The sequence below is a fragment of the Coregonus clupeaformis genome, chromosome 25, assembly GCF_020615455.1.
Source record: "Coregonus clupeaformis isolate EN_2021a chromosome 25, ASM2061545v1, whole genome shotgun sequence".
Classification (NCBI taxonomy): Eukaryota; Metazoa; Chordata; class Actinopteri; order Salmoniformes; family Salmonidae; genus Coregonus; species Coregonus clupeaformis.
The window spans coordinates 10,726,878-10,750,778 of record NC_059216.1 but is presented as its reverse complement, the minus strand read 5'-3'; the positions used below and the strand labels follow the sequence as shown (position 1 = coordinate 10,750,778).

General features: G+C 42.8%; 2 protein-coding genes across 5 annotated transcripts; one reads left to right on the top strand and one right to left on the bottom strand.

The window, feature by feature from the left end:
* Nucleotides 1–4,205: 4,205 nt before the first annotated feature.
* LOC121539232 (zinc finger and BTB domain-containing protein 18.2) lies at nt 4,206–11,290 on the top strand. Its single transcript, XM_041847574.2, has 2 exons — nt 4,206–4,357; nt 5,754–11,290. The coding sequence occupies exon 2, from the start codon at nt 5,768–5,770 to the stop codon at nt 7,355–7,357; it is 1,590 nt and encodes a 529-aa protein (XP_041703508.1). The 5' UTR covers nt 4,206–4,357; nt 5,754–5,767; the 3' UTR covers nt 7,358–11,290.
* Nucleotides 11,291–19,419: 8,129 nt separating this feature from the next.
* On the bottom strand, nt 19,420–23,773 carry LOC121539234 (apoptosis regulatory protein Siva). Of its 4 annotated transcripts, none has more exons than XM_045207499.1 (5): nt 23,577–23,773; nt 21,920–22,111; nt 21,143–21,319; nt 19,825–19,886; nt 19,420–19,677 (listed from the first exon to the last, which is right to left on the bottom strand). In XM_045207499.1, exons 1-4 carry the CDS (start codon nt 23,695–23,697, stop codon nt 19,828–19,830), a joined length of 549 nt encoding a protein of 182 aa, XP_045063434.1. In that variant the 5' UTR covers nt 23,698–23,773; the 3' UTR covers nt 19,420–19,677; nt 19,825–19,827. The 4 variants fall into 4 exon arrangements, with proteins under 4 accessions (XP_045063434.1, XP_045063435.1, XP_041703510.1 ...); XM_045207500.1 differs by having other exon boundaries at nt 21,143–21,296; nt 23,577–23,771; XM_041847576.2 differs by lacking the exon at nt 19,825–19,886 and having other exon boundaries at nt 23,577–23,772.
* Nucleotides 23,774–23,901: the final 128 nt, after the last annotated feature.

Here is a 23,901-nt window from a genome sequence, read left to right as displayed (position 1 = left end):
GACCTCTTGACGTTTTCCACATTTTGTTACGTTACAGCCTTATTCTAAAATTGATTAAATTGTTTTTTTCCCCCTCATCAATCTACACACAATACTCCATAATGACAAAGCAAAAACAGGTTTTTAGAAAACTTAAATATTCATTTACATAAGTATTCAGACCCTTTACTCAGTACTTTGTTGAAGCACCTTTGTCAGTGATTACAGCCTCGATTCTTCTTGGGTATGACGCTACAAGCTTGGCACACCTGTATTTGGGGAGTTTCTCCTATTCTTGTCTGCAGATCCTCTCAAGCTCTGTCAGGTTGGATGGGGAGTGTCCCTGCACAGCTATTTTCAGGTCTCTCCAGAGATGTTCGATCGGGTTCAAGTCTGGGCTCTGGCTGGGCCACTCAAGGACATTCAGAGACTTGTCCCGAAGTCACCCTGCGTTGTCGTGGCTGTGTACTTGGGGTCGTTGTCCTGTTGGAAGGTGAACCTTCTCCCCAGTCTGAGGTCCTGAGCGCTCTGGAGCAGGTTTTAATATAGGATCTCTCTGTACTTTGCTCCGTTCATCTTTCCCTCGATCCTGACTAGTCTCCCAGTCCCTGCCGCTGAAAAACATCTCCACATCATGATGCTGCCACCACCATGCTTCACCTTAGGGATGGTGCCAGGTTTCCTCCAGACGTGACACTTGGCATTCAGGCCAAATAGTTCAATCTTGGTTTCATCAGACCAGAGAATCTTGTTTCTCATGGTCTGAGAGTCCTTTAGGCGCCTTTTGGCAAACTCCAAGCGGGCTGTAATGTGCCTTTTACTGAGGGGTGGCTTCCGTCTGGCCACTCTACCATAAAGGCCTGATTGTTGGAGTGCTGCAGAGATGGTTGTCCTTCTGGAAGGTTCTCCCATCTCCACAGAGGAACTCTGGAACTCTGTCAGAGTGACCATCGGGTTCTTGGTCACCTCCCTGACCAAGGCCCTTCTCCCCCGATTGCTCAGTTTGGCTGGGTGGCCAGCTCTAGGAAGAATATTGGCCACTGTGTTCTTGGGGACCTTCAATGCTGCAGAAATGTTTTGGTACCCTTCCCCAGATCTGTGCCTTGACACAATCCTGTCTCGGAGCTCTACGGACAATTCCTTGGTTTTTTGCTCTGACATGCATTGTCAATTGTGGGACCATATATAGACAGGTGTGTGCCTTTCCAAATCATGTCCAATCAAGTTGTAGAAACATCTCAAGGATGATCAATGGAAACAGGATGCACCTGAGCTCAATTTAGAGTCTCATAGCAAAGGGGTTGAATACTTATGTAAATAAGGTATTTTTATTTTTATTTATTTTTTATAAATTTGCAAAAAATTCTAAATACCTGTTTTCACTTTGTCATTATGAGGTATTGTGTGTAGATTGATGAGGAAAAAAAGTAATTTAATCCATTTTAGAATAAGGCTGTAACGTAACAAAATGTGGAAAAAGTCAAGGGGTCTGAATACTTTCCGAATGCACTGTATGTTTAACATTAGGCATGTTATTGTGCTGTCCGCAATAACACCCTTGTTTTGACAGAGACTTGGTGAAAGATTGTGTAATAATTGAGTAATATCACAACGGCAGGGGGATGGAGGAGCATGGGGCTGCTGGAAACCCTTTCCCCTTGATGAAACATATTGACCAACTGCCTCCTCCCTCCAGTTCTGTGCCATTTCCTCTCATTGTCACTTGTACTGTAAATGAGCTCTTCACAACTCATACTTTCACGCTGCTCCACATAATAGAAACAGGGCTGACCGACTGTAGCCAATAACCTGCTGTTGATGTTTTAGGTGATGACTTCATCCTCCCTGGGTTGAAACTTTGCCCCAGTGGAGAGTAGTGTAGTGGTGCACCCTGGGCTGTAACTGATCTTTCTTTAATAAGGTCAAAGGACCATGTTTAGTTCTTTGCCTCAGTCTCTACTACCAGATGAGCATAAATTCTGCTTCCTCACCGCCCGTCTCTCTTTTCCTCTCTATCTGTTCATAACCACTATACATTTTCGGGCAGAGAAAAGCAGACAGTGTACTGCCATCACACATTAGCTCTTTGTGTTTCTGTATAGCTATTTACTCACATACTTTTGCTCCAACGCTGCTTAGCTTTTCATCTGTTTGGTGCTAAATGATTTGGTTTGGAATGGTTTGAATACTGTATTCAACATCTGAGATAATGTAAAGAAGACACACCTGATGTCCTGCTGCTAATTATGAATAGGATATATATATAGGAGTATAAAAGTGTTCAGCTTCTATGTCAAAGGCTCAGATCAAGAGAAAGTATGACATTTCATACATTCAACTCTACAACAAAACCACAGTTGTCATTTTAATGTTATTCTAGATAGAATTTAATCAATTGGGGGGAAGCCAATTAACAATTAAAATGCATAGCAATTAACAATTAAAATTAATGTCCAGCCCCCTGATGAACCCATTGGTCCAGAGGGAATGAGTGATATGGTTAAATTGGGCCTGGCAGTCAGACTGCAGAGGAATGCAGGGCCTTTGTCTATCTGAGCGAAGAGTGGGTCAGGGGGAGAATGTCATTGATGATTGCAGAGAGGTGGAAAGAACCTCCAGGAAGTTCTCTCTCTCTCTCTCTCTCTCTCTCTCTCTCTCTCTCTCTCTCTCTCTCTCTCTCTCTCTCTCTCTCTCTCTCTCTCTCTCTCTCTCTCTCTCTGTGTGTGTGTGAGAATCTTGACCATGCTGAGCCTCTCTCGGAGGCCACAATCCCTGGGCACAACCACTGCTTTGTCTCACCCCATAAACACATACCACACCAGCACCACCACCCCTCCTCTATTGGTTGCTGCCTGGGTCTGTGAGGCCAGGTACCCAGGGGTTGCCAGTGGTCCCATTCTTATACACATAGCTGTTCTTTGCATGGATTGGCCTAACAAATACATTGTTGGCATACGTTAGAAATAATTTTAGACCATTGTTATTGCAATACGTTTTTGAATAATATGTCAATTCACTCAATAATACTTACTTTCTTATGCATATTTTATGTTACTGGTTCCTCATTTTTGGACCTTTTGACCAAACAGGAAGATTTTACATGCCTTTAATAGATCATAGATATTTCACCACTAAAATCAATATTGACTGACAGGATGAGAGAACACCAAAAAATAAACCTGCTGTTCTTTTGAGCTTTGCTTTGGCTAACGTGGACAAGGCTTGGGACAAGATGCCATGGTGATTATAGATTTAATTGTCCATGGTACACTAAAAATGGAATTAAGCAGTAACTGGATCTTTAGCCAGTGGCCCCTTCTGACCAGTGCCTGCCGTCTCCTGTCACATTGCTCATTCCCCTCTCTGTCAAGGGACAGCGAGTAACTGCAAATGGCCCTTTCAAAACACACGACAGCTGGAACACAGGGCAAAGGTGACTGAAGCAGTTGCAGTGTGGGTATGGAGGGGGCCACAAGAAGAGCAGCTGCAACTTGAAGCCCCTATCTGTACTGTGCTTTATAAACTCCAGCAATTAAAAAGTTAAACGAAAGAGCAACTTCTTTCCCTCAATATATGTATTTTGAAAATTTGGAATTAGAAATCTATGACGACCAGTGAAAATGAGAAACATCTGTATTTTGGTGTTAATTACTCTCCATAATGAAGCCTTATGATTAACTCCTCTTTGATAAATAAATACAGTGTGTTTATTGAACAGGTTCCATCACTCCTAAAGAAAATATCAAAGTGTATATTTTCTTATAGATGTGACAGAGAGTTGGGGTTATGGCATGTTGTGATACCCCCCTAATTTATTTTTCTGTTTTATTTATATAAACTTTCTGCCTTTTGGACTTCCAATTTCCTGCTGCCTGGGCTCATCCAATATAAGTTGCACCAATGAGATAAAAATACATATCTGTTGGAATATCAAAAAGATTGTTCTGCATCCTTCTCAGACAAAAAAATACTGTTTATAGAATGGGAGCATAAATGTTTATTCCATTTACATTAAAGAGAAGAAAGAGAATCACACATTATGCACTGTGCACACAGAAATCGTTGAAAGCATCAATCAATTCCCAGGTGGATATATTCCAGAAAAGGGAGATAGATTTAGGTAGGTCAAATTATGTTCTCAAAGAACACTGCTACTTGCTGCCACTGTGTGAGTTCATGCAGTAGTACAGAACTTATTGTGGTCGGCGTTATCGCGAGACTGGTCCATTAACAACCTGCTTGACACACAGCGCTGAGTGCAGCTTGCCTGCCAGGGTCGAACTGAGCTCAATAAACGACAGGAGAAGCGAACATCTGTCCGTACATCATGAAAGGACGTCAGAACATTTAAGAAAACACGGCGACAAGGAAAATATCTGTAAGTATTGCGTTACGAAAATGTTGAAACCGAAAGTTATAATACCCAGCGCTACCTCCATGCAGCGCAGCTGGCTTGGTCAGCGACAGTTGCTGAGCTCCTTTGCTGTTTAAAGGCTTCGAGCCATGATTTACGACCATGTAGCGTTATCTTCCTGCGGTCTTGGCTCTGTTTGTAGTTTTCCTTTCGTTAAAACAGGCTAAACTAGTGCGCGAAAAGCAAACGCTTGTATGTTCTGTTTATTATAGTTTAGGCCTAATTAAAAGTTCATAGGGACATTTATGTTTGTTTTTTTAGTCTGGCCATTGTTATTTTAATAACTTTAAATGTTTTTACACCAATAGAACAAAATGATGTATCATTAAAGTTGTGGCTGACCAGTGCGTAAAAGGAACAACGACGCGTTATAAAGTTATCCATATATCGACTGTTGTCAAGTGTCCTTTAATCCTTAAATAAAATACGCATTTTCTGAAAAAGTGTATAATATTTTAGTGTTGGGACTGATGCAACCTCTTAAACAAGTTTGTGTGTCTTTTGTACGTAACTCGATTGAGTAACATATGGCATAAAGGGGAGCACAGCTGGAGGTAGCGTTTCCATTGCGGTGATGTCAGAGCAGCTGACTCCACAGCTTGCAGTGTAATTAGCAAACAGAGCACAAGTTTACTCACTCCCTTGGCTTTTTTCTTAACCTTGCCCGATGGGCGAGTGCTGGTATCCACAAACCTGAGTTTTTGCCTGTCTCTATGTGTGCGTGCTTGGTAAATGAACGGTTCCTGATGATTGTTCAGTAAACACGAACAACGGCTGAATAGCGATCGTTTTCGTCTTTGTGAAGGCGTGCGTGAGACTGTGCCCAGTCCGTCCGTTTCACATTTCCATGTGAAGCTCAAAAACGAGTGATTAACTAATAGGACTGCTGTTTGTAACTGGAGAGAAAGGTAGGAGAGCTCAACAGGACAACACTGAAAAACACACACACCTCCAGCTGTAGGCTAATCGAGAATAATATAACAATATTTATATTGATTAAGTAGCCCTATTGATGCGTAAAGAAGTCGACATAAGGACCCTTTTACCATATTGTAATAGGGATGTTGCTTCTATTTAACATAAAATGGAAATGTAGTCTTATTTTAACTTTTATTTTTAAACAATTGCATGTGGATGTCTTGCATTTTAATTGCTAATGTTTGCTTTGCATTGATAGACTACTTTGTGGCATTTTCTGCAAGTTGTATTCTTTTTCCTGTACATTTCCTTTTTGTGGTTGGGTTACTTTTGTTTGTAGTTTCCTCGTACACCCACCAGATGTGTTGCTAACGCTCTGTGGTGCCCCCTAAATGGCAGCATTTCGTTGATTTAATATCCTGTTTTTCCTGTTTTTCATCAGGTTATGAAGGAAGAATGGAGTTCCCAGACCATAGCCGCCAGTTGCTGCAGTGCCTGAGTCAGCAACGTCTCCAAGGTTTCCTCTGTGACTGCACTGTTCTCGTAGGGGATGCACGATTCAAAGCGCACAGAGCCGTGCTGGCCTCATGCAGCATGTACTTCCATCTCTTCTACAGGGACCAGCCAGACAAAAGGGACGTTGTGCATCTGAACAGTGACATTGTGACAGCCCCGGCTTTCAGTCTGCTCCTTGAGTTTATGTATGAGGGGAAGCTGGAATTCAACACTCTGCCAGTGGAGGATGTCCTGGCTGCGGCCAGTTACCTTCACATGTATGATATAGTGAAAGTGTGCAAAAGCAAGCGGAAAGATAAGGAACTGTGCTACCTGGATGAGAAGGTTAGCGAGGGGATAGCACTGAGCTGTCTGGAGAAGGAGAACTCCTCAGACAGTGAGCTGAAGAGCAAGCAGCCAGGGCCAGGCCGGCGACAGACACAGCAGCTGCCCCAGAGTGCCCCCCCAGCAGAGGAGTTTGACATGGACAACAGCAAAGTCAGGCTGGCTGTCACAGATTGTGATAGGTCTGCACAGAGTAGGCAGAAGGCAAACGGTCACCCTGGCAGGTCCCCGGACCTTGTAGGTGTCAATTATGTGTCAGCAGAGGCCAAGCCCTGCGTCCAAACAGCTGGAAAAACAAAAGCTGATGTCAGTAGTTCCACAGTATTGCTGTCCCAGAGGTCCCGCGCTTCAGTTGACATGGACTGCGCTCTGGATTTGTCTTTCAAGCCACTGTCTAGCAGAGATCCCATACACCCCTCCTACGTCTCGGGACAGCTGGCCCTCGACAGCCAGCAGCAGGGCACTGAGCCACTTGTTAAAGATGAACACGACTTGCTGTCAGAGCAGGAGGACAGTGAGCCGATGAGCCCGGAGAGCCAGCGCTTTGGGAATAGTGCCAGGAGCTCAGTGGTGACAGGGTTCGCTGCCCTCTTCCCAGCCAACAACGGCTCCACGGTGGCCCTGCTCTCCCAGGAGGAAGACCTGATGGAGGAGGAGGAGGGGGTGGGCTGCGGAGGAAGGAGGGGCACGAGGGGCAGAGAGGGTGAGGAGAGGAGGGGGAGGCTGCTGGGGGACAGTGAGGAGGAGGACGACCTGGCCTTCTCGGACATCTCCACCTCCAGTGGGGTACTCCTGCCCCCGGGGCAACAGGTGTGTGTGTGTCCACTCTGCAGCAAAGTGTTCCCCAGTCCCCATGTGCTCCAACTGCACCTCAGCTCTCACTTCCGCGAGAAGGACGGGGCGCGCTCCAAGCTCTCCCCCGACGGCTCTGTTCCCACCTGCTCACAGTGTGGCAAGACCTTCTCCTGTATGTACACCTTGAAGCGGCACGAGCGCACACACTCTGGCGAGAAACCATACACCTGTGGCCAGTGCGGCAAGAGCTTCCAGTACTCTCATAACTTGAGCCGGCATGCCGTGGTTCACACACGTGAGAAGCCTCACGCCTGCAAGTGGTGTGAGCGGCGCTTCACCCAGTCTGGGGACCTCTACCGCCACATCCGCAAGTTCCACTGTGGCCTTGTCAAGACCCTCGCCATTGGATAAACCCCTCTCACCAGTGCCATGAAATAAAACAGAGTAGCGTCTTATCACTCCCTGAGTACTACTACTGCATATACCTCCCTAGTAAAGTACTAGTTATACATATTCAGAAATTGTTAAAGACATATCCTTTTGGAATTCTAATCCATGTGGCATTTCTTAAGTTAAAGTGTAGCAACTTTATAATGCACAAAACTGGACTTCACTGGAAAGATGTTGGACTTTGTATTATTTAGTTTTACAAGAATAACATGGGGTGCTTTTCCACTCAAGCTGGATATATGTTGAAGGTGGACAAATCAGTTGCATTTGTTTATTTCTGTCTTGGTTGTGCAAAACTGCTGAGCTTGATGAAGAGAGTATTCTGCTAAAAGAAACGCATTTCTACACACATCTCCAAGTGAATTATAGCACACTCCTGAATGGATGAACAACATTTTGATTAGTGCACATGTGGAAGGGGAAACTAAAACCGTCCTAGAGTAGCAATCTATTTTAAATCCAACCTTATTTATTAGTCGACCTGCTTAACAGGAAGAAATATCACAAGGCAGTGAAAAAATATTTGAAGTTGGACTACTGGATAAGGATTTTTGGTAGCTAGTATTGTCATTTTCTTTATGGTAGGAATGAAGCAGACCACAGAATGTTTCCTTAGAATAGAGGACTAAAATAAATACAGGAGTTGCAAGGGTTTTTCACATCATAGTAAGATGGAGCATGTCCTGAAGGAGTAACTTTTTTTCTACACTGGCCTTTCAATGTTAATCACAGCTTAGAATCGGGCTGCTGTATGAACATTAAAAGTGAATTGTTTTGTCACCTTTACGCTCTAGCATGATGCATATACAGTTTGGGTGGTAATTACTAAAGATTGCAGCTAATGCCTGTAACACTGGTGCCTACTGAAATTCTTGACACTCCTGTTGTTCTCATACAAGCATAGGACCTCTTGCCTTCAATACAACTAATCTGTGGGCCTTCAAAAACGTGGTTAGCACTTTCCCTTTACAGTGCCTTAATACCAGGAAATAACTTGGTCACTCAGTGATAGCCCTTGGCACTTGTATGCCAATTGATTTAATGAGTGTACTTACAAGAATGTAATAAATGTGGCGTAAAATCAAGCTCTTTATTCATTAACAATTGTTGACTTCAATTTCTGGGTTATTTGTCTGTATTACAGCACTGTAAAAGAAAGGGTAACCACATGTGCATATTCCTTTGCTGTCCATATAATAATGCTGGAGACATGCCCTGATAGACAGGGCAGAGAGTGGGAGAGATGGTCAAAGTATACTGTGTGTGCCTCAGTGCTTCTCTGAGGAGATGGTGTACTGTGGATGTATTGCTGCCACACTGTCTGTTCATCAGTAGCTCAAAATGTTAAATCTACTGAGTTTATTTCGCCCCTTGCATTTACTCTTATACTGTATCCTATCAATTTTTCTGTTAATGTTGAAGTACTACTGATGTCTGATTTAATGTTTGAGTGAATCCTTTGGTGGAACTTAGCTTGACAGAATGTGGATTTCATGGGCCTGTTATGTGTTGGAAGGATTTAATTGTAGTTGGGTTCATTTTGATGCTATACATATGATTCATACAAGGTGAGTAGCACTAAAAGTCCAAGATATTGGTTTCATCTGTCCTGAGAAGACTTGATCTGAATTATTTATTAGTTTAACTTAGTTCAGGGTTTACTTTAGGTGTGATCTGTAAAGATGAACTGATTTCTCGAGCTTAGAGACTTTTGATGTCTTGCCTTGCCATCTTGGTACTATTTAATTGGTATTGGGGTCATTTATTAATTTCTGCAAATCCTGTTACTGTAACGAATTGGTCTGTTAATGTATCTTACACAGAAATCTTAAATTGCGTATTCTCACCGAACATAGCGAAGCACTTGTTTTGAGCATGCATATAGTTTAAACACTGATATTGTCTAGGCTGCTATTTTACTATTTGTATATTTAATGTAAATATATATTATATTTATCAATATGTATGTCATTTCTCTGTATTAGAAGAACACAAGTAGAGTGTTTCATTAAGGCTTCAATCTCTTAGGTAAGAGTTTCATGTCTTCCCTCCCACCGTGATTTGGGTTTCCTTTTCCTGTCTCACTCCAGTGAACTTGGTTTCCTTTTCATATTTAAGGTCTCACAGGCCATGTCTTCACTCCAGATCAGAACAAAACAGGGAGTAATACTGCTATGACTGCTGTTCCGGCAGAGGAAGCAGTTGTTCACAAGAACAAACACACCGATATGGTGTAGAATATCTATAGAAGTCATACAATACGAGCATTGTTCTCCTGTCCCAGGTAGTTCTCAAGGGATCATTGTGCATCTCTACCCTCGCTGTGGGGAAAAAGGCACCATGAGTCTCTCTTTGCACTTTTTGTATTGAATGGAGCCGTTGGAATGCGAGAAATGTATTTAGCAAAGGGAGACTTGGAAGACGGTAAACAGGTGCATTGTCTGGAGGCATCGAAGATCAGCCCTCGATTCCCAGCATGCATTAGATAAGTGCTTCATTGTTCTTTTATGTGGAGAGGATACTAAAGTGACTATCAACACAATCTCTATAATTGTAAGCGTATTTCTCTTTTCAAGTGTTGGTGTTGCCTGATTTTCAAGAACCTTTTTTAGATAAGGTATCGCAACATTAATCGGAACTTTATAATGAGAATAGTAGTATGTAGGTAGTATTTATTAACATCCAATTATATACGCATTTCATCATCCTCCCCTTGGAATGAGTTTCCCAATATTTCATGAAGCTGTGTGTGTTTCAGATAAATGTCATATAGTGTTAATTTGTGGTATTTCAATCAACACAAAGGAATGTAGTTTGTTGCATATTTTGTCTCACTCTTTTGACAGGATCATTTCGTATGTGATGCAGTTGAAACATTGATGTATTGTTGATGTATTGTTTTCTCTAATGTGCACATGTAGTTGTACAGGGGTAGAAAACAAACAGTGAAATCTTCTCTTTTGATGGTTTCTCAGTCATTATTTATATCTCCAGGATTGTTACAGAATGTGCCTTGTAGAAACACAGACAAGTGTTGCACCTGGATTTGCCCTTTTTGTACACTACATTTGCCACAGACTGCTGTGATGATATTCAGACTACACAAACTTCTGTTCATTTTATTTTTTTCATTGTATCAAAACGTCAACTAAGCCCGTTTCAGCTGCTTTTAGAGACGAGTTTCAGGGTTGGAGTTTGCTACTGTTAAATTAATTAATCTCTGTAAAGGTTTTTAATCTGGAATTCAATTTAATGTTAAGCAAACTGAATGCAAGTATTTTTGTTTGGCTCTAAGCCAAGTCCATGTTTAGGAATTAACCTAATTGTTTTCCATAGATGTCATGTTTAATGTGAAACACTGAATATAGATTTATGACATGTATGAAAACTCATGCCACTGCTCCTGATCAGTGGGGTTCTGTTTTCCTAATTCATGGTGTAGGATTTAAGTCTAAAACTGAGTATTGGGTTACATTAATACTGGAATCTTTGTCTTTGGCAGGTTAAGACTGTGAAATTGTGTATAATCATGAGAAATATTTATTGAATTGTTTCTTGTGCAACATTTGACTCTCTCAATTGATTTACTAAATGTCAATGGAAATCTTAGAATTTGTAGAAGTGCCATTAGAATTTAATATAATTTTTTAATAAGAAAGGTATATTTTATAGTAATCAATTGCTTCCGTGTTAGTGGTTTATAGATTAGGGGACAATCTTATTCAGAATTGACATTGTGTAGAACTTGAGGCAATTTATTTTGATCTGTAATTGTATGTGTTTTGTTTGCGCTTTCAGAGTGTGCTTGTGTGTGTGCGTGCTGTGGAGATGTGACAATCTTGAGTTAGGTCTTTATTAAGATTATGCATAGATTAAACAGAACACTTTTCTGTGCCTCGTGTGGATGTCTTTCTTGTGCGTTTCCTGATATTACCATGTTAACATCATGTATAGGTCCACAGCTCTTCCCACTTTGTGATTTAGTTGTTCAATCCTATGTTTTGTATTCTACTGACCAAGACACCAAATTATCTGACACTAAACTAAGACAGGATTTGTGTCAATAAAGCCATATAATAATTGGCATGAGAAATTGAAGTAATTCTCATTCAAACTGGTGAAAGAGGATTTTTCCACTGTCGACCTTTAGATATTGTCAAGGAGAGTCTTCATTGTTGCCTGTGCACAAGCAACACCCGATAAGTGTGTGTTGGTAGTGAGAGGACTGTATACAGACAACACAATGTGAAAATACTGTGGGTCTTCTCTACCCCATTGAAACCATAAGCTGCAGCCAAGGATAGGTGGTCTTTAGCGGTGGCATGTCATTGTTCCAGAGCTGCAGCCAAGTCCGCAGAGAAAATACCTTTGAATACTTTCAATTGTTATGTGTCATATTAATCACCTTTTCATTTCCTTTAATGAAAGTAAACTGCAAACACTGGATTAATTATTCCCCCGCTGCACATCTAAAGAAATCCAGCTGCTGTGTTATGCATTTGGGGATGGGTTGGGAGTTCCCACCACCCTCCCCAGCACACCAATTCTGTGGTGCACAGACAAGGCAGCATCCACCCAGCCCCCATCCCAACCCCGAACTACGGCCCCAACCTCGGCCTCATCCAGCCACTGGGTAGTAGCTCAGGCACTCCCTTTGTCTGCGCCAACTCCCGAGCACTAACTTTATGCACAAACAGACGACACTGCCGCGCTGGGCAGCCAGCCACAGCACAAAGAAAACAATGTCCTCCCAAGATCATTCAAAAACACCCCAAACAGCCTCCACTACCTCCCAGTAAATAAGGGACCTCACACTGTAAACATGTATTCAGTTCTCAGGGTATTCACATCACTATCAGCATGTCACATCTGCACTAGGCCATCACATATGGATTTCTACATGAACCAAACCTGAGTATGGAAAGTATGGTCCATGGGCTAAGGATTAACTGCTAGGTGTCAGGGCTGTGATGTGTGCTCTGAGTTAAATCATGGAATATTGAAAACATTCCTTTCTAGGACTTTAAGCCTGGTACATTTTGATGGTTTTGGACCTCTACAATACTCTCTGTATTTATTTATTCCCCAGTTTAGAGGCAGACTTGGATAAAGTTGTTGAGATAAAAGTTGTAAGTGTCCACCACCTCACAAGGCCAGCGGTGGGAGCCCTTGACCTCTGAACGGACTGCCAGAGACAGCTGGTGTGGCCCATGTTTATTTATTTATTTCTTAACAAAAGACAGGTGGTAACACTTGAAAAGGGCACACACACATACACAAAGAAACAAACAGCTTGGTACAAAAACCCAGTCTCAATTCTCTTATATAGACAATAATCTGTGGCATAGACATTATTTTCACTCAAACTCACCATCACGTTGCTCTCAGAAACGGTAACAATATATTTACTTAAAAATAGACATTGTCGTAAAATGTTTTTCTCAGTTACATTTCCTTTTATTTACTTCATTCAAATTCTTCTGCAATACATAACCTACATTAAGAAATTGAATACATGAATGACTGAATTAGCTAGACAGTTGGATACATAAAACATATCACTGGTGTTCAGGTCATGCTGGGGTTGCCTTGTTTGGAGTGACTCGTCCGTGGAGTGCCAAGACCGTGTGTCCTTGGTCCACTGCACAGCTGTCACTCACTCCCTGACGCATATTTATAGCAGCAGCATCACTGGGCTCGGCGCTCGCACTCCGGGCACAGCTGGTCCCCAAAAGAATGGGTGAAAGACAAAGCCACACGCTCCCACTGCAGTTGGTGTCCAAACCTGACCAGTGGGCCTCTTCCCCTCATAGGGCCCCATACATATGCCAGGGGGAGAGGAAGAACAATCTTAGGAGGCAAACTGTGAACTTTAGAGTTACATTAGAGTGCCAGGGGTAGGGATGTGTTGAACCCTGACAGCTGCACATTCCCACATAATGTCATTACAGAGTTCAGAGAGAGCAAAGGGAGAAGAACCCCAGCTCTGGCATCCACCTTTTAATAAGTTAACAGGGAATAATTCTAGTAAATGTTTCATATGACAGATAGGCATGTACACTCTGCAATGTGTTTACTAGGATGACTAGGATTTGACCCGCATCTACTTGAGATGTGTTTTCAAGTCCTGTGGAGAGTGTACATGTGCTCCACAACCTCAGCAGCCTACTTCCAGTGATGTGTAGCCAGTTTTTGAAGATTTCATTTCCAACAAATGTGCTTCGACTGATGAACTCCCGAAGCACTTGAGGTGAACTTAAAGGATTAGATAGGTACAAATCTATATGGAAGTAGTACCACTGTCTCCTCTGATAAGCAATATTGTGATAATTCCATCTGGCCTATCAAATTCAATCAAATAGATTTTATAAAGATATTTTTACATCAGCAGTTATCACAAAGTGCTTATACTGATACCCAGCCTAAAACCCCAAAGAGCAAGTGATGCAGATGTAGAAGCACAGTGGCTAGGAAAAACTCCCTAGAAAGGCAGGAACCTAGGAAGAAACCTAGAGGACCAGCCCTCTTCTGTCTGTGCCGGGTGGAGATTATAAGAGTATGTGGCCATTAAGGCCAGATCGTTCTTCAAGATGTTCAAACGTTCATAGATGACCAGCAGGGTCAAATAATCACAGTGGTTATAGAGGGTGCAACAGGTCAGCACCTCAGGAGTAAATGTCAGTTGGCTTTTCATAGCCGAGCATTCAGAGGTCGAGACAGCTTGTCTGGTAGAGAGAGTGAGCATGAGAGAGAAATAGAGAGAGAGAGTCAAAACAGCAGGTTCGGGACAAGGTAGCACGTTGGGTGAACAGGTCAGGGTTCCATAGCTGCAGGCAGAACAGCAGAAACTGGATCAGCAGCACGATCAGTTGGGCTGAGGACAGGGACAGCCAGGAGGCATCAGGCCAGGTAAGGCCAGGTAGGCCTGAGGCATAGTCCTAAGGCTCAGGTCCTCCGGGAGGGGAGACAGAGAGAGACAGACAGGATAATTATACAGTGAGGGAAAAAAAGTATTTGATCCCCTGCTGATTTTGTACGTTTGCCCACTGACAAAGAAATGATCAGTCTATAATTTTAATGGTAGGTTTATTTGAACAGTGAGAGACAGAATAACAACAAAACAATCCAGAAAAACGCATGTCCAAAATGTTATAAATTGATTTGCATTTTAATGAGGGAAATAAGTATTTGACCCCCTCTCAATCAGAAAGATTTCTGGCTCCCAGGTGTCTTTTATACAGGTAACGAGCTGAGATTAGGAGCACACTCTTAAAGGGAGTGCTCCTAATCTCAGTTTGTTACCTGTATAAAAAGACACCTGTCCACAGAAGCAATCAATCAATCAGATTCCAAACTCTCCACCATGGCCAAGACCAAAGAGCTCTCCAAGGATGTCAGGGACAAGATTGTAGACCTACACAAGGCTGGAATGGGCTACAAGACCATCGCCAAGCAGCTTGGTGAGAAGGTGACAACAGTTGGTGCGATTATTCGCAAATGGAAGAAACACTAAAGAACTGTCAATCTCCCTCGGCCTGGGGCTCCATGCAAGATCTCACCTCGTGGAGTTGCAATGATCATGAGAACAGTGAGGAATCAGCCCAGAACTACACGGGAGGATCTAGTCAATGATCTCAAGGCAGCTGGGACCATAGTCACCAAGAAAACAATTGGTAACACACTACGCTGTGAAGGACTGAAATCCTGCAGCGCCCGCAAGGTCCCCCTGCTCAAGAAAGCACATATACAGGGCTGTCTGAAGTTTGCCAATGAACATCTGAATGATTCAGAGGAGAACTGGGTGAAAGTGTTGTGGTCAGATGAGACCAAAATCGAGCTCTTTGGCATCAACTCAACTCGCCGTGTTTGGAGGAGGAGGAATGCTGCCTATGACCCCAAGAACACCATCCCCACCGTCAAACATGGAGGTGGAAACATTATGCTTTGGGGGTGTTTTTCTACTAAGGGGACAGGACAACTTCACTGCATCAAAGGGACGATGGACGGGGCCAAGTACCGTCAAATCTTGGGTGAGAACCTCCTTCCCTCAGCCAGGGCATTGAAAATGGGTCGTGGGTGGGTATTCCAGCATGACAATGACCCAAAACACACGGCCAAGTTAACAAAGGAGTGGCTCAAGAAGAAGCACATTAAGGTCCTGGAGTGGCCTAGCCAGTCTCCAGACCTTAATCCCATAGAAAATCTGTGGAGGGAGCTGAAGGTTCGAGTTGCCAAACGTCAGCCTCGAAACCTTAATGACTTGGAGAAGATCTGCGAGTGGAACAAAATCTCTCCTGAGATGTGTGCAAACCTGGTGGCCAACTACAAGAAACGTCTGACCTCTGTGATTGCCAACAAGGGTTTTGCCACCAAGTACTAAGTCATGTTTTGCAGAGGGGTCAAATACTTATTTCCCTCATTAAAATGCAAATCAATTTATAACTTTTTTGACGTGTTTTTCTGGATTTTTTTGTTGTTATTCTGTCTCTCACTGTTCAAATAAACCTACCATTAAAATTATAGACTGATCATGTCTTTGTCAGTGGGCAAACGTACAAAATCAGCAGGGGATCAAATACTTTTTTCCCTCACTGTAGGGAGCATACCTAAGATCACACAGGACACCAGATTGGACAGACTGGCCCTAGACCCCCAGCACATAGACTATTGCAGAATAGATACTGGGGACTGCGACGGGGGGGTTGGGGGACACTGGCCCTGTCCAAAGTTACCCCCAGACAGGGCCAACCAGGCAGCATATAACCCCACCCACTTTACCAAAGCATAGCCCCCAGACCACCAAAGGGATATCAACAGACCACTAACTTACTACCCTGAGACAAGGTAGAGTATAACCCACAAAGATCTCCTCCACCTCAGGCGCATGAGGGGGCGCATACCGGGACAAGAAGATCAAGTCAGTGACTCAACCCATTCAAGTTGAGTATAGCGAAAAAAGCCTGGCATGAAGTGATGCACCCTCTTAGGGATGGCATGGGATAGCCAGTGACTTAGTCCCTGTAATAGGGTCAGAGGCAGGGAATCCCAGTGGAGGGGATCCGGCCAGACAGACAGCAAGGGTGGTTCATCACTCCAGTGCCTTGCCGTTCACTAGTGCTGAGCGATTAGTACTTTTTGAAGTCGGTTCGGTTTCGGTTCGATTATGTATGGGATAATCAACAAGAGGATCTATGCGTTCTATGGAAAATAATGAACAACGTGGAAGGTGTGTTCAACGACGCGCTAGCAGAGTGGAACTAACCTTCTGGGGAGTTGCATTATTTTCCAGAGAACGCATAGAGCCACGAGTTGATTATCCCTTTTATACCATGGCTATAATTTAACACATTTGCCACTAGAAATGTGTTCAACATTCACTAAAGTAGTTAGCAAGTTTACTAGATAGCGACAGTAGTTGCCTTGGTAACCAAACAAACAGACTTGCTAGTTTAGCTAACCAAACTAACGGTCCTGGCTTGCTATTATGAAATAGTTATTCAACAATGCCAATAATGTTTTCAATTGGACTATTGCTTTCAAAAGCAGCTCAAACATAGAACATGTAAGAATGAACCATAGCCATTGAACTCTACTGTGTAAATATACTGTGCATTATAAGGAAATAATGCACGCTCTAGAATTCCCTTCAAGCCAATCAGAAACGAGTATTCAACAATGCCACGAGGGGGTGTGGTAGATGGCCAATATACCACGGCTAAGGGCTGTTCTTATGCATGACACAACGCGGAGTGCGCCTGGACACAGCCCTTAGCCGTGGTATATTGGCCATATACTATAAACCCCAGAGGTGCCTTATTACTATTATAAACTGGTTACCAACGTAATTAGAGCAGTAAAAATGAATGTTTTGTCATACCTGTGGTATGCGGTCTGATATTCCACGGCTGTCAGCCGATCAGCATTCAGGTCTCGAACCACCCAGTTTGTAATACAAAATCATTCTTTTTTTAAACATTAAATGCATTTTGCATTATGTGCGTTGAATGCTGTAACACAGAATAAAACAATATAAGTCCCATGATGGTAGTGACTGCCCATTACTGCTTATCACTTATTAACCATCATTTATTCACATTACTTTAATACAATATTTCAGTTGTGTATATTACATTTGTTTTATTTGATGACTATTTCATTCCAAGTCATCTCATCTCGATAGAGCTGCTGCCTATGCAGTCTGACAATCACTATTTTGTAGTTCTTCAAAGTAAATAAGGCATACTTTTATGACTGCTGAATACAAACGATCAATGACTTAGATAATGTATTTTCAGGTAGATACACTACATGACCAAAAGTATGTGGACACCTGCTCGTCAAACATCTCATAACAAAATCATGGGCATTAATATGGAGTTGGTCCCCCCTTTGCTGCTATAACAGTCTCCACTCTTATGGGAAGGCTTTCCACTAGATGTTGGAATATTGCTGCAGGGACTTGCTTCCAATTCAGTCACAAGAACATTAGTGAGGTCAGGCACTGGTGTTGGGTGATTAGGCCTGGCTCGCAGTCGGCGTTCCAATTCATCCCAAAGGTGTTCGATGGGGTTGAGGTCAGAGCTCTGTGCAGCCCAGTCAAGTTCTTCCACACCGATCTCGACAAACCATTTCTGTATGGACCTCGCTTTGTGCAAGGGGCCATTGTCATGCTGAAACAGTAAGGGGCCTTCCCCAAACGGTTGGCACAAAGTTGGAAGCACCGAATCGTCTAGAATGTAATTGTATGCTGTAACTTTAAGAAGGGGCCTAGCCCGAACCATGAAAAACAGCCCCAGATCATTATTCCTCCAACTTTACAGTTGGTACTATGCATTTGGGCAGGTAGCGTTTCCCTGGCATCCGCCAAGCCCAAATTTGTCCGTCGAACTGCCAGATGGTGACGTGTGATTAATCACCTCACGATCTCGCACTCTATCTTCAGTAGCAGACGGAAAATAAACAGACCGGACAAATAGATGCGCAGTGGATTAAGGTCTTTGTAGTTAATTACGAAGTTTTATGCTAAACTATGTAGAATATTGGCCTGTTGGAAACTACAACTCCCTACTAAATTCAACAGTTCAGGCTAATCGGATTTATCTCTGGAGAAACTGCATTGTGCGCATTGAGGTCACAGAAAAAAACTTTACGAAATGGTATTCAAATAATTTTGTGTCGGTCAATTAGTTTAAAAACCGAAATACCGGTTAATCGCTCAGCACTACCATTCACCTTCGCACCCCTGGGCCAGACTACACTCAATCATAGAACCTACTGAAGTGGTGTTCAGTAAAGATTTAAAAGGTTGAGACCGAGTCTGCGTCTCACATGGATCGGCAGACCATTCCATAACTATGGGCTCTTTAGCAGAAAGCTATGCTTCCAGCTGTTTGCTTAGAAATTGTAGGAACAATGAGGCCTGCATCTTGTGACCATAGCGTACGTATGTACGGCTGGACGAAATCCATGTAATGCTTTGTAGGTTAACAGTAACACCTTGAAATCAGCCCTAGCCTTAACGGGAAGCCAGTGTAGATGCTAGTACTGGAGTAATATGACCTAATTTGGGGTAATATTACCTAATTTGGGGGTTCCAGTCAAGATTTAGCAGGCGTATTTTGCACTAGCTGAAGTTTGTGCCTTATTCTTTATTTGAGTAGAACAATCCATTATGATTTACACCAGTGCTTAAGGGAGCAGGCTAGGGCCTGGGTTACATGACTGAATCCTGTACTGGTAAACTGCACATCCGGGTATGTCCACAACCGGGAACAATTACTCAGAGCATAATAGGTGACCCTGAAATCAGTCTGGATGAAGTCAAGAAAAAGTGTTGACAAGTGTATTTAGCAGTCGCAGGAAACTTTTCCCAGCTAACGTCTGAATCAGGCCTTGATGTATGCTGCCACCTGCTGGTTCACTAGATTACTACTTGGTGGAACAACCTTGACATACCTACACTTCCGTTATGGCAGCATAAGAAGTCATTCATGATTGAAATTGAACACATTCATGAGAGCAGCTGTATGTAAACTGTGCATGACAAGCAAAGTAGCGAGCAAGCAAAGTATTTATTCCACAAACATAGCAAATGACATTACAAATATACAGTTGGATCATGGTAAAAAAAGCATACACATGTATACAACTTGAGAGTTAAGAACATTAAATGTGAAATGACAACTAAAGTGTATTCAAACAATCCTTGATTTTCTCCATGTCCAGTTGTCAATTATGATGAGCAGCTGCAGCACAGCACTTGATCATACTGTCCACTGTAACTGAGGATAGAGAAAACAATGAGTAATAGGCTAAATAAAGTGCAATAGACACTAGATGCTCTGTACTGCTTGCTTAATCATAAAACACTGCATACCATTGTAGTACCCTCATGGAAAGTTGTGCCTGTGTTGTCAGTGCACATTTACCAGTTATGCAGGGTTTCGCAGAGTCCAGTCTAAGGCTGGGCGATATGGCCTAAAATGTATATCTAAAAAAAAAAAAATTCTAACTTACAGGCGAATCATGATAGCTTATTTAAAAATAAAAATAGTCTCTTGTACAATTAAAAAGGTCAAATACGCTGCATTTCAAACAGTCATCAATAATATAATGAATTCAAGGCGTGTGAAATTAGCCCAAATATAAAAACCCACTAATCAATTCATTATTTTATCAAAACAGTTTAACCTGCTTTTTTGCAATAATCACTGACCTGGCTTTCAAGTCTGTCTATGAAAATGCCTTTGTAACAAATTTAAAACCAGAACCATGCATAATGCACATTCACTAATAAAATACCTATGAATTTACATTTTAGTCATTTAGCAGACGCTCTTATCCAGAGCGACTTACAGTTAGTGAGTGCATACATTTTCATACTGGCCCTGTGGGAAACGAACCCACAACCCTGGCGTTGGAAGCGCCATGCTCTACCAACTGAGCTACAGGGGACTATGCACATGCACTAATAAAATGACTAACTTATTGTCGCAGGCATTATAGAAAAGAACAAGCCCACGTGCTCGTGAGTAGCCAGCTAATCTTTATATTTCAAGTTTTGCCAACTTGGATGCATTTGCTAGCTAACAAGGCAGAACAGCTGAATTGTTATGAACACACCAGTCTTCAACTGAACAGCATGCTGCTAGCGGTACCGCAATGCCATGTGTGACAAACTAAGCATTCATTTTCCAGAATCAATGTTAATTGATACTCCTGTTTTAGTAATGTCTGCTCTGCACGCAATTTGAGTAGTTGAGTCATAAAACGCTTATCGTTAGAAAGGTTAACTTTTCTATTACAGTAAAATAACGTCTCAATGTGTTTTGTGTCGTTATGACCGCTTCTGTTGGACCAAACCTCAAAAGCAAATAGCGAATTGAAACCGCTTGTCAGAGGGGAAGTGGTGCAGGTTACGTTATATGACCATGCTGTCTATTGTTCTGCCCCTTTAGCACATGCTGACAAAAGTGAGCTACCGGTTTCTTTTATTACAGATGTATTTGGCGTTGGCCACGCCTACGGCCATACAGTACCCTGTATGAGTGTTGAGAAACTTTATGTTAAGAACTCTATCTACTCTGAAAATTATTTTATTTACAACTTCCTGAGGTCATTACACTATGATCGCGAAATCGCAATAGATGCAGTGCTTGCAGTTTTTACTCAACTCGGAAGAAATGCTCCCTCTGACTCGATTTAAAAAAATTGGCGAATTCAGTGGATGAAAGGAGTGTCACTTACTCGATGACAGTGCAGACAGAGCAGCAGGAGCTGGAGCAGCTGGCGCACTGCTGGATGCAGGAAGGGCAGGCTGGGCGGTCACACTGGGAGCACGGCCTCCTGGTGCCCTGGGCCTTCTGACACACACAGCACCCCGCTGGAGCCGACACTGCACCTGAGACGACCACACAGACCATTCTGGAAATGTGTCGAAATATCCCAATTGTGGGCAAGTTTCAGTCTCATGTACTAAAGTACAGGTGTCAAACTCATTACACAGAGAGCAGAGTGTCTGTGGGTTCACACTGCTCCCCTGTACGTGATCAATTAAGGTCACAGATTCGTTCGAAAATCACTTCACCTGGTTGTTTATAGGGCTGGGACAATACCAGTATTGCAATACTCGTTAGTATCGTGGCAAGGAAACAAAACACGAAGCAGATTTAATTGCTTTAGGAAAAACAGCCCCAACGTCACCCAGAGTCGCATTAATTTATTTTACAACCTATTGCACACAATATTTACATACAGCAGGTTTAAAGGACAAGATTAGTCTGCTTCGTGTTTTCATATGTAAAAAAATATTGTGATACTGGTATTGTCCCAGCCCTAGTTGTTTAAGTCTTAAATTGAGATTTGTTTTTGCAATAACCAGCAATTTGACACCCCTGTACTAAAGAGTAATACTTTGCTGAAATGAAGTTGGAATGGTGATTCCAAGTCTGATAGTAGTGGTTTCCCTTCAGCCCATTCTCAGATGTGGGTGAAAGGTTGCAGTTCACTTGAGAAGCTCATTACCTTGAACAGGTGTAGTTCTCTGTAGTCTGCCATCCTGTCCAATCAGTGTCTGTCCCCTCAGTAGTGTCTGGCTCACATCAGATGTCATACCTGGCCCCGATGGCTGTGTCGCTGAGCACTTCTCTGTATCTATATTCCAGATTTTCCCCATGACAGCTTTCGTACCATTGAAGAGCAGGTTCCTTGTCTTTTCTGGAAGAGAGGTGCCGAGAGATTATAAACACATAGTAGCAGAATGACAGTACATGCCCAGAAGCTTGACATACACACAAAAGTATGTGTTTACCCATTCAAATTAGTGGATTCGGACATTTCCGCCACACCTGTTGCTGACAGGTGTAGACAAATGTTGACAGTAGAATGGCCTTACTGAAGAGCTCAGTGACTTTCAATGTGGCACCATCATAGGTTGCCACCTTTCCAACAAGTCACTTAACCAAATTTCGCACGCAAGCCTAAGATCACCATGCGCAATGCCAAGCGTCGGCTGGACTGGTGTAAAGCTCACGCCATTGGACTCTGGAGCAGTGGTAACACTTTCTCTGGAGTGCTGAATCACACTTCACTATCTGACAGTCCGACAGACAAATCTGGATTTGACAGATGCCAGGAGAACGCTACCTGCCGGAACGCATAGTGCCAACTGTAAAGCTTGGTGGAGGAAGAATAATGGTCCGGGGCTGTTTTTCATGGTTCGGGCTAGGCTCCTTAGTTCCAGTGAAGGGAAATCTTAACGCTACAGCATACAATGACATTGTAGACAATTCTGTGCTTCCAACTTTGTGGCAACAGTTTGGGGAAGGCCCTTTCCTGTTTCAGCATGACAACGCCCCCATGCACAATGCAAGGTCCATACAGAAATGGTTTGTTGAGATTAGTGTGGATGAACTTGACTGGCGTGCACAGGACCCTGACCTCAACCCCATCAGGATGAATTGGAACGTTGACTGCGAGCCATGCCTACTCGCCCAACATCAGTGCCCGACCTCATTAATGCTCTTGTGGCTGAATGAAAGCAAGTCCCCACAGCAATGTTCCAACATCTAGTGGAAAGCCTTCCCAGAAGAGTGGAGGCTGTTATAGCAGCAAAGGGGGGGACCAACTCCATATTAATGCCCATGATTTTGGAACGAGATGTTCGACGAGCAGGTGTCCACATACTTTTGGTAATTTAGTGTAACTGTCTTCTGACTAGGTGACAGTAAAACAACATAATAGTTAACTAGCTGCCAGGAAGCATGGCCAAATTCAAACATCCCTCGTATTAGCTAGCTAACTACAGTACTGTCGCGCATGAGACACATTCACCTAACGTTGGCTAGATTAAACATCCACCCAGCTATTTGTTAGACTTGTAGCTAGGTAGTGGCTACCTAAAAATAGCCACCAAAGGCAAAAACAAACTGCATTAAATGCCTGTCGTGGGTGGATTAGCTATATAGATAATGTTACTATCAAGTAGCTAATAACTGGACATTAACGTTTGGTGTAGTTAGCTAGTTACCAGTATTTGGTGTAATCTAGCTAATTAGCTAGTACAGCCAGATATATCTGGTACAAGCTAGCTAAACAACACCAAACAGAGTAGGGCCAGCTAGCTAGCATTGCTAAGTTAGCGAATGTCTGAATAATTAGTTAGCTAGCCAGAAAACATTACCGTAGATCTCTTGTCTGTACTTGTTCCCAAATACGCCGTGATAATTCAACTCCTTTTGTCCAACGTGAATTTTATACTGTGACGAGAATGATTCAGCGAAAGGATACACTCTTTTAGTCATTTCTGCGAAAAACGTGCATTCAAACTTGATTCCTTCAACACCGGAAGAATACCGTTCTTATACCTCAGTGGAAATACGCTAGCGCGCTAACTAACCAATCCGATCTTGGACCTCTTATCACGTGACACTGCAAAAACATTTCTCACTTAAACCAGTGTCTCAAACCACACTCAGAAGTTTATAAATGTTCGTGTTTCTTTGTGT

Coding starts and splice junctions, on each gene's coding strand:
- LOC121539234 (XM_045207499.1), bottom strand. CDS start 23,697: ATGACTAAAAGAGTGTATCCTTTCGCTGAATCATTCTCGTCACAGTAT. Junction 22,112..23,576: donor GTACAGACAAGAGATCTACG/GTAATGTTTTCT, acceptor CCTCTCTTCCAG/AAAAGACAAGGAACCTGCTC. Junction 19,887..21,142: donor TCTGTCTGCACTGTCATCGA/GTAAGTGACACT, acceptor TTTTTTTTTTAG/ATATACATTTTAGGCCATAT.
- LOC121539232 (XM_041847574.2), top strand. CDS start 5,768: ATGGAGTTCCCAGACCATAGCCGCCAGTTGCTGCAGTGCCTGAGTCAG.